This window comes from Orycteropus afer, unplaced genomic scaffold (genome assembly GCF_000298275.1).
Source record: "Orycteropus afer afer isolate SDZICR_OR568_19922 unplaced genomic scaffold, OryAfe1.0 scaffold00039, whole genome shotgun sequence".
Taxonomy (NCBI): domain Eukaryota; kingdom Metazoa; phylum Chordata; class Mammalia; order Tubulidentata; family Orycteropodidae; genus Orycteropus; species Orycteropus afer.
The window spans coordinates 12,113,672-12,124,128 of NW_006921626.1; the positions used below are offsets into that span (position 1 = coordinate 12,113,672).

The window sequence follows — 10,457 nt, forward strand, 5'->3', positions numbered from 1 at the left end:
CTTTCTCACTGGAAGGAAGAGGAGATGCTTGCATAGAAGGAACATTAGTAGGTCTGGTGTAGGAAGTAAGGAAATTTGCATATTGTAGACTAAGGGATATGAGCAGCGAGCTCACCAGCTGAAAGTATTTGTGAGAGGAGCAAGGTCTAAGATCAGCAGAGACACCCCCCCACCCCAGCATTTTGTCTTACCTGTATAGGTTTAAGTTGTTTTAGACTGTATGTACTTTTTCAGAAAGTATTGGGTATCTAAAAGATTAGATTAATATTTATTTCTAAGTCATTTGAAACAGTATTTTTATTTTAACTTAGGGACTTCATTACTAGCTGATCTTCAAGGATCCAGTGAAAACCTCTTGAAGATAACAGAAAGTGGAGAGTACATTAATCATACTGCTACCAGAGATACAGCATGCCTTTCTTTCCTCACAAGCTTTCTTTTAAAGAATTCCTACCCTGTACTTCTCACAGGTATTAAAAATATTTAACAGAAGCATTTCAGAGCTAGGAAGAGGCTTAGAGATTATTTAGTCATCACGCATAAGTGAAATAATTGTAATATATGTGTACGATTTTTCTAAGTGAAATTATAAACTTTGCTAGTTATTACTCTTAAGTTCCTCACATGAACTATGAAACAAAAGTAAGATTGAAACTCAAGTTAATGCACTTAAATCGTTTTCTTTAACGTGGAAAACTATGAGAGACATGTTTTTGAATACCAGGATTTGGAAAGAATAATTAATCAACAAAATTAAGCTCATGTTATAAATTGGCATCAACATATGAAATTTTTTTCTCGATCTTTGCCCCCTTTAGTAATTCTAACATGTGGTAGAAAAAGTGTAGGCTTTAAATTCATACAAACACTTCTTAGGTTTGAATTCTAGTCCTGCAAATATTAGCTGTGTAATCTGAGATAAGTTATTTCACCAGTGGTATCAAGAGGGTTGTTGTCACCCAAGGCAGTAACTCATCACGTCACCCCTTTACGGATCTCAAGAATCCTTAGAAATGTTTACTAGCAATTGTAATCATAAAATAATGTGTGGTAGAGTTATAAATTGCATCAACGAAATATTTGCTAGATTATGTGAATACCAACAACAAAATTGTTTTATTATATCTTTCTACATTGAATTACATTGTTGTTGTTGTTGTGTGCCATCGAGTCGGACCTGACTCATAGCGACCCCTATCAATTTATGTCCTTACCAACAGCATATGAAGCCCTGTTTCCCCACATACCCATCCATACAGGACATTATTAATCTTTTTTCATATTTTCATTACTTTTAGGAAAATTCCAGAAGAACTATTCAATTAATATATGTAGGTCCTGAGGCCTGGAGTCCTTACAGAGCCACTGACAATAACATTGGTTGGTTTAATTAAATTTAAATGTTAATATTTTCCAATCCTTTGCTCCTACCAAGGGAGTGATTCAATCCAGCTCCTACTGTTTCTTAATATTTATTGGAACCCATTGATTACCTTGACCAATTCTCTAAGTTGTTTTTCCTTTTACCAGAGGCATTAGTCTCACTTTCCAGGCTCCATACTCAAAGAATTCAGGCAAAATGAAGTTGTAACTCTCTGATAACCTGTGTTTTCCCTCATGCTTGATAAAGGGGATTCTTGTTTTTAGTATCTTGGTGAGTTCTAAAGTTATAAATCTATTCTGCTTCAACACATTTATCATCAACTTGTTCCCTCAGATTCTGCTGGCAAAAATGTTAAGGGAATTTAATTTTATGTAGTACTTCTGCAGTGCTAGCATCAAAATAAGTCAGAATCAACTTGACAGCAACAGGTATAAGCAAAATATTCAATGTGGTAAAAACAGTACTTCACTCCTAACATATCCTTTTGTAAGAGATATAAATAATTCAAATTTGAGAAAGTTTATATTAACTCCCTGATTTAGCCATTCTTAACCACAAGAAAGGAAAGCAAGAGCAAAAATATACTTTTCATGCAATGTTCTAATAAAGGAAAATGTTGTTGGTTCAATGTAATATGTTGGCATATGTTTCCTTGCACAGAAATCTAACCTGTTGTATTTTTTTTTCTCCTTAGGAGAGTCTGGTGTTGGGAAAACCATTACCATTCACCAAATGCTTAAAAAGTTAAAGGGACCAGGAGCATTTGATATAAAATATGGATCAATTTTAGGAGAAGTCCTATTATATAATGAAATTAAAAAGTCAAGGTGTATATTATTAAACTCTAAATTTTATTAGTCTGGTGAAAAAAAAATGTTTTACTTTAATATATAAATGCACCTTGTTTTTTAAAAAGCAAACCTGCTATGTGAAAATGCAAAATTAAAAAAAAAAGTTAAGAAGAAAATGTTTTTCAAAGTATTAACAATTAGATTATCCCTTTAAATGTGAAAATCTTACATCAATATTATTTTTTTAACTTACATATATTTTAAATGTAACTAAATATAAAATCACAGTTTTTATACATAACATGAAATAAAGTACAGCCATAAGTTATTTTCTGTCCTGGATAAATGCAGCTAAAATATACAAATAAAATTTATATACAATTGATTTTGCTGCATTAGAAATATATTTCTTTCTCATTAAATATAAAAGTACCCTTTACAAAGAATTTTGCCTTGATCATATTGTCTGCCTCCTCTTTGAAAAAATAAGAGAAAAAGTCAACCAAATTGAACAAAAAGTGCAAAATTTTAAAGTAAATTTTAATCCTGTTAAAATATTAACTAAATCTGTTGTTGAACAGAGTAAAGGTGAAAGTCTGAAGAAACCCATATCAAGCATCAGATTCATATATGTAACTGTCTATGTTACACATATATCTAATAAATATTTTAACCTTAACATAGTCAAAACATAATTTTTTTTTTCCTCTAGGGTTTTTCATTTTAATAAATGTTGTTGTTGTTGTTATGTGCCATTGAGTCGGACCCGACTCATAGTGACCCCTCCTTGGGTTTCCGAGGCAGTATCACTACAGAAGTAGATTGCCCAACCTTCCTTCCGAGGAGTGGCTGGTGGGTTTGAACCACCAGCCTTCTGGTTAGCAGTCAAATGAGATCTGGTTATTTGAGCCTGAAATCTAGGAATCATACTTGAATCCCACCCCTTTCTTCTCACCAGCCCATCACTAATAGCCCACCTGACTCTTCCCATTCCCTATGTTACCGTCTTCCCCTGTCCTGTATCCAGTCTTCTACTAGTCAGGTCTGTTCTATCTCCACAACATACCTGGAATCCTTCTACTTTTCTTTTTTCCAATGCCATCATCTTAGTTCAAGATACCATCATTTACATCCTTTACTAAGGATTTTGGAATAGATTCCTACTACACTTAAATTTAAAAAAAATAATAATAACAAGGTCTTAAATAAGACCTTTAAATCAGAGAAATCATTTTTGAAACATTTAATACACTAAGAATCATTTCTTATCTATATTATTAGAAAATTATAAATGATGAAGTCTGAAAAGAATAAATTTTACTGTATGGTCAATATTTAAACTGAAGTGGAAAGCAAAACAAAGGTGAATAGGGCTTTTGCTGAGTGATCAATAGGCAAAATTCATTTTATAAAGGGACAAGGGACAATCCATAGAAAATATCCAATACTCTGGCATCCAATAGCCTTATCCAGTTTCCTTTTTAGAGTAAGCTCATGTTTTGTTAAGTTTGGGCATCAGCTCTAATGGTAACACCAATTTTATCTGTAAAAGTGTGAACAGGAAAGAAATTATTTGTTTTCTTATAGGAGCTAGAATTCAAATTAATCACACATGTTACTTTCTTTTGTTGTTGTTGTTTATATGGCTACTATGGTAAATAAGCTAATTTTGAATCCTTAAAACATTTTGTTCCAATAGCCTGAAACAGAATATCAGCATCTTGTTTTCTGAAACTCATAAAACAACAGTAGGAAATTCTGGTAAGTATAGCAGTGCAAACAATTTCAGAACCTTCCCATCTCAACCATATGCATGTAATTTTATATAGTCAGAAATCCAAGAGTAAAAATAAAATTAATTTTTGGGGAATTGTAGAAAATATGTTGAACTATTCAAAGAACTTCAACACTTTAAAAACTAAGTGGTAATTTAAAAAAAAGAAAGAAAGAAAAAATTCCTGAAATGTAGTCAATACCATCTTCAACTGTTCCTTAAACTGTTATTGTTGTTGGCTGCTTGACCCCTGACTCATTGTGACCCCTATTGGAAGTAGGCTATGGTGGCTGGACATGAAGTGTGTTAGCCAGGAATGAAACCCCTGATGTTCCCCATGGAAGACAAGAATTCTACCATTAAACCACTAATGCCTCTCAAACTCTTCTACCCTACTCAAAAGGTGGAATTTTTATGACTCACCAGAAAGTTGATACTCTGGCTTATCAGTGAAATCATAGACTAAGGCTAAAAGTAGCGGACAGCAACATCTATTCTATTATTTAATGCTTTTAAAAAATAACCCCAGTACCATTGAGTTGGTTTTGACTCATAGTGACCCCATAGGACAGAGTTATTGTTGTTGTTGTTATATGCTGTTGAGTCGGACCCGACTCATAGCGACCCCTCCTTGGGTTACCAAGGCGGTATCACCACGGAAGTGGATTGCCCAACCTTCCTTCTGAAGAGTGACTGGTGGGTTTGAACCGACAGCCTCTGTTTAGCAGTCAAGTGCCTTAGGCACTGTGCTACAAGAGCTCCCATAGGGCAGAGTAGAGCTGTCCAATTAGAGTTTCCAAGGAAACTTTGGAAACATGGATTGCTTCGTCTTTCTTCCTCAGAGCAGCTGGTGGGTTCCAACAGTTGATCTTTTGGTTAGCAGCTAAGTACTTTAACCACTGCACCACCAGAGCTCCTTGATTTTAAAAATAATATAGTAGAAATGTTATGATGATGCAGAAGTTCTCAAAACAGGCTATACATTAGAAACACCTGATGAATTCAAAAATTCTGGAAGTTTTATAGTTTGGGGAGAGGCAACTCCTCAAAGAGAAAATAATGATGTGGCTCAAAGATAGTTGTGGAAAAGGAAAGGAAGCTAGCCTACAACTTTCCTGCCAGAAGTGGTTTTGGTTTTGATTTTACTTCCAAATTGCTACAGCACCATCCCAAATAACCCTTCTGGTTAATTGTCACTCAGGGAATGTGCCCTAATTGCAGTGCCTTTGTTAACTACATGCTGCTTTAGACCTTTCACATGTCACGTTGTTATAAATATAGCATACTGAAAAGTGCTAAAGATTGTTTTTAACTTTTTATTCTGGTTTGGGTGAAAATTTACGAAGCAAATTCATTTTCCTTTCAATAGTTCATATGCATTTTGTTTCCTGGTGTTAATTGAGATCCCCACAACCTAACAATCTCTTGCCACTCCTCCTTGTGGTTACCTTTTCCCTGTGTCTTTCTTTTTGTACATCTAGTGCACCTCTCCATGTCTTCCTTTTCCATAGCGATATTGTGCTTATCACCTGCTTTGGCAATATTGCCTTTCCCTTCACCCAAATCATTACCTGTCTCTTATCTTGCTAGCATTATTCCTTCCCCTACCTTCCTATCCCTGGTAATGACCAAAGTTTCATTCTGTGTGTAAATCTTTCCTTGACTTTTTATAATAGTGGACTCATAAAGTATTTGTCCTTCTTTGATTAAATAAGTGCTCAATATTTCTAAAGCATGAAAAAGGTAACTTCTCAGTTATATGTTTTATCTTGAATAATTGATAGAAGATTGTCTGAGCTTTCATACCATAGCATTTGGCTGTGGTTGCAAAAAGACACTGTTGACCACTAAAAAGTAAGGAAATATTTAGAAAATTTCAAAGTTGGTGACCTTCTCTCACTGATTTGTCCTTAGAGTAATTTACTTAACAGTGATAATAATATAGTAAAATGAATAATTTTCAAATTTGTAACACTTCAAGATAAAGCAAACATATTCTTCAAGTGTTCTGTTTGTTTTTCTTTGCATATTTGGCTTCACAGATAAGACGACTAAAAAGTCAGGAGTTAGAACTGATGAAAGTTCATTTAAAAATATTAAAAAACGGATTATAGTCTCCACAATAAATTTAAACACCAATATGACAGCTGCCAAAACCAAGGAGATGATTCTTAAGCAGTTAGTAAGAAGAAGTAAAGACACTCTTGGAGCACCAAAAAACAACAGGGTAATAAGCACATCTCAAATGTGTTGACTAACCTATCTATACTGTACAACTAATAAATTTACTTATTTTAATTAATACTAATAAATAGAAAACAGTAAGTGTAACCTATACTCCTAAACATTCCTTGAAGATGTACTTTGTAAATACTGGCGGTTTTGGTTTTCAAATCAATATAATTCCATTTCCTGCATAATGAATTATTCTGATTCAGAATTGCGAAAGCCAAAAGAAGCTCCTGGACTCTGAATAAAACCTGAAAGAAGACTGGGAGAGGTGTTAGGTGCCAGCTACTATGTTACTATATATTCTAGAGCATTTTCTTCCTATAGCATGACTTGGGAGTATAAGAATAGGAGAAACTTGTGACATCCACAGCCTCAGGGAAAGATATTAAGAACGCAGCTTTGCTATACCTCAGATGACTCCTACTTTCTTGAAAAGGAGTTGGGTGGGTGTTCCTTATTCTTATCCTCTGTCTGATGTGTTTTTCAGTGTCCATTTGTTGAACCAAACTCTCTGTCAAGATTAAAATTTTCAATAACTGACTCTGGTACCATGAAATAAGCTCAGGGTCAATAGATTTGAAAGATTTACAATAAGAAAATTACATGGGTTCCTTAGGAACTCTGGAGTTTAATCCCTACAGCTATCAATTTCAAAAGCTTTTTTTAAAAAGTCATTTATTTTTTTTATTGTTGTTCTTGAGAACAAACATGGCAAAACATACACCAATTAAAGTTTCCACATGTACAATTCAGTGATGTTGATTACATTCTTTGAGTTTTGCAACCATTCTCAACTTCCTTTTCTGAGTTGTCCTTCCCCCATTGCCATAAACTCACTGCCTGCGAAGTTTCCTATCTAATCTTTCAAGTTACTGGATATTCTTGGATTAAGGTTTAAAGATTATCTCAGAGAAGTAGTTTCAGGGATTCATCCAGCTTCTGTGGCTCCAGGAAGTCTGGAATCCATGAGAGACTGAAGCTCTGTTCTGCATTTTTCTCCTATTGATTGGGATTCTTCTATAGAATGTTTGATTTTAAAAATAAATGTTCAGTAATGGTAGCCGTAGTAGCTCTGGTAGCATAGTGCCTAAAGTACTTGAGTGCTAACTAGAGGCTGGTGGTTCAAACTCACCAGCCACTCCTCGGAAGGAAGGTTGGGCAATCTACTTCCGTAGTGATACCGTCTCGAAAATCCTAGGAGGGGTCGCTATGAGTCGGGTCCGACTCCACAGCACATAACAACAACAACAACAATGGTAGCCATGCACCATCTAGTTCTTCTGGTTTCAGAGCAGAGGAGGTGGTTGTTCATGGAGGGAATTAGCCACACGTTCCATCTTCTCCTTGTATTCCTGACTCTCCTTCTTTCTCTGTTCTCCAGGCGAATAGAGACCAATTGTACCTTGGATAGCTGTTGGCAGGTTTTTTTTTAAAAAGTTTTTATTGTGATTTTGGTGAAACTTTACAGTGCAAATAACTTTTCCTTTCAACAATTCATACACATTTTGTTTCCTGTTCATACACATTTGCATTCCCCACAATGTAACATCACTCATTCCACTTCCTCCCTGTGTTTCTCATTTCCATTCCTCTTTCTTTCTTAACCCTTCCTGCCTTCTGAATTTTGTCCTTGGGCAAATGATGCCCTTTTGATCTCAAATCGTTGATTGTTCTAAGGATTGAATATCTCCCTAGTGTTCATCTTGTAGGCCTGTGTTGTTTGGGTAAAAATTGAGCCACAGAAGTGAGGTCAGTCCCAGGTCCAAAGGATGACTAAGAGCCACAGTCTCAGGGTTTCACCAGCTTCTATCTGATCAATAAGCCTGGTCTTTTGTATGATTTGGAGTTTCATTCCACATTTACTCCCACTCTATCCAGGACCTTCTAATGTGATTGCTTTCAGAGTGATTGGTACTAGGAGCCAGGCACCTTCTAGTTCTTTTGGTCTCAGGGTTATAGAGGCTGAGGTTAGTATGGTTCATTAGTCCTTTACACTAATAATTTTCATGTGTCTTTGATTTTCTCCACTTTGCTTTGCTCTGCATGTGGAGAGACCAATAGTGGAACCTTACATGGTTGCTCAAAAGTTTTTAAGACTCTAGTCACTCTCACCAAAGTAGGATGTAGAACATTATCTTTGTGGACTATGTTGTGCCAATTGACCTTGATGTTCCCCAAGACTATGGTCCTGAGCACTAAGGCCTAGTGACTCATTCCCACAAGGTTTTTGGTTATGGCTAACCGGTTTTTATAATTTTGCCCCCTCTATGCTCTACTATATTCATGTATATATTTGCATCATATGTAAATACATATGTAGAAATACCCTCTGTCAAATTTATGTATATTTATGGGTATAATCCCAATTCTCCTTCTCACTTCCCAAACCTGTTCAGCTTGTGTGCCTATGTACCCACTCATAGGTTATTGTTATTGCTGTTATTGCAGAATTGTATATGTAATAGTATTTACCTCTGTTGCCTTTAACTCTTGTACTCCTCCAGTGTCTTCCTTCACCTTAATCATTTTTTGATGACCTCCTTCTATTGTACATTACCTTCCCCTTCATCCAAGTTAATATGTACCTATCCTCTAGTTAGTCCCTTCCTTCCCCTCCCACTTAGTAACCATCAAAGAATATTTCTTTTTGTGTGAAAACCTTTCCTTGACTTTTTATAATAATGGTCTCATATATTATTTGTACTTTTGTGATTGGCTAATTTCACTCAGCATAATGTCCTCTAGGTTCATCTACGCTATGAGATGTTTCTCAGTTTCATCATTTTTTTTAATGTTGCATTGTATTTCATTGTGTGAAAATACTACAGTTTGTTCATCCATCCATTCACCCATTGTTGGTCACTTAGCTTGTTTTTCTCTTTTTGCCATTGTAAATAATGATATGATGAGCATGGGTGTGTCACTGGAAAGTTTTTAAAACCCAAGGCACTATGCAGTGAACTAGGAGGTAGAACAGAAGCACTACACACATTATTTGGCCAGCTAACTAGAATATTCCATGAAACCATGACCCTAAACCTCCAAACCAAGGAACCAAATCCCATAAGGTATTTGGTAATACATGATCAGCCTCAGCAGCTACACTTTTGTTGTTGTTTTTATAAATATATCTATCACACAGCTTTTGCCATTTCAAAAAGAAAGAAGATATTCTCCCAGTTGGTAGCTTCTCTTTTCACATTTTTGATAATGCCTCTTTTTTTAACTTTTTATTCTGATTTGGGTGAAATTTTACTAAGCAGATTAATTTTAATTCAACAATTCATACACATTTTGTTTTGTGACACTGATTACAATCCCTGGAGTATAACAGGTCTCCTCCCTCTTCCTCCCTGTGGTTACCCTTTCCCTTTGTCCTTCTTGCCTATGTATTCTTGTCTCCCTATCTTTCACCCTGTGCAAACGATCTTATGATCTCCCATGGTTGATTATTCTAAGGAGTGCATCTCCCTGGTGTAGTTGTTCAGCTCATAGACCTGTCTTTAATTTGGCTGATAGTTAAGCCACAGAAGTGAGTTCAAGTCCAGGCCCAAAGAGTGACTTGGGGCTATAGTCTCGGGGGTTTCACTAAACTCTATCCAAGCAATAAACCTGGTCTTTTTTATATTTTTTAAATTGTTTTACCACATTTATTCTCCTACTCTATCCAATATCTCCAATTTTGATCCCTTTCCAAGTGGTTATCATTGGTAGCTGGGCATCATTTAGTTCTGGTCTCAGGATCATAGACAGATGCCTTTGGACTGTATCCATACGTCTTTGATTTTCTTCATTAGTTTTCTTTTTCTGGACAAGGAGAGACTAATGATTGCATCTTAGATAGCTGTTTTCAAGCTTTTAAGACCCCAGTCACTATTCACCAAAGTACGATGTAGAACAATATTATTTTTGTGTACTATATTGTGCCAATTGAGCATCATGTCCCCCACAGCCATGGTCTCCAGCCTGCAGACCGAGCTACACATTCCTACAAGTTGTGGCTAAGAAGTTATCCTAATTTTTCCCTCAGTTAGCTTTATACTGCATATAGACATTTTTATAGCACATACAAATACATATGTAGGAATATTGTCTGCCAAATCTATGTATGGTCATCAATATATTCCTGTTTGCCTATCCATACCTGATCTTCTTGCCTTTCTACTTATGTATCAACACATAGATTGTTGTTGTTGTTGTTGTTAAGTGCCGTCGAGTCATTTCCGACTCATAGCGACCCCATGCACAGCAGAACAAAACACTGCCCAATCCCACG

General features: G+C 35.7%; 1 protein-coding gene across 1 annotated transcript in view; it reads left to right on the forward strand.

The window, feature by feature from the left end:
• The window catches only part of DNAH14 (dynein axonemal heavy chain 14), a 792,430-nt gene that overhangs the window by 463,296 nt on the left and 318,677 nt on the right, over positions 1–10,457 (forward strand). The window contains exons 44-47 of the mRNA XM_042780425.1: positions 312–470; positions 2,079–2,211; positions 3,875–3,936; positions 5,992–6,176. Coding sequence (XP_042636359.1) covers positions 312–470; positions 2,079–2,211; positions 3,875–3,936; positions 5,992–6,176 — 539 coding nt within the window. The remainder of the gene's footprint in view (positions 1–311; positions 471–2,078; positions 2,212–3,874; positions 3,937–5,991; positions 6,177–10,457) is intronic.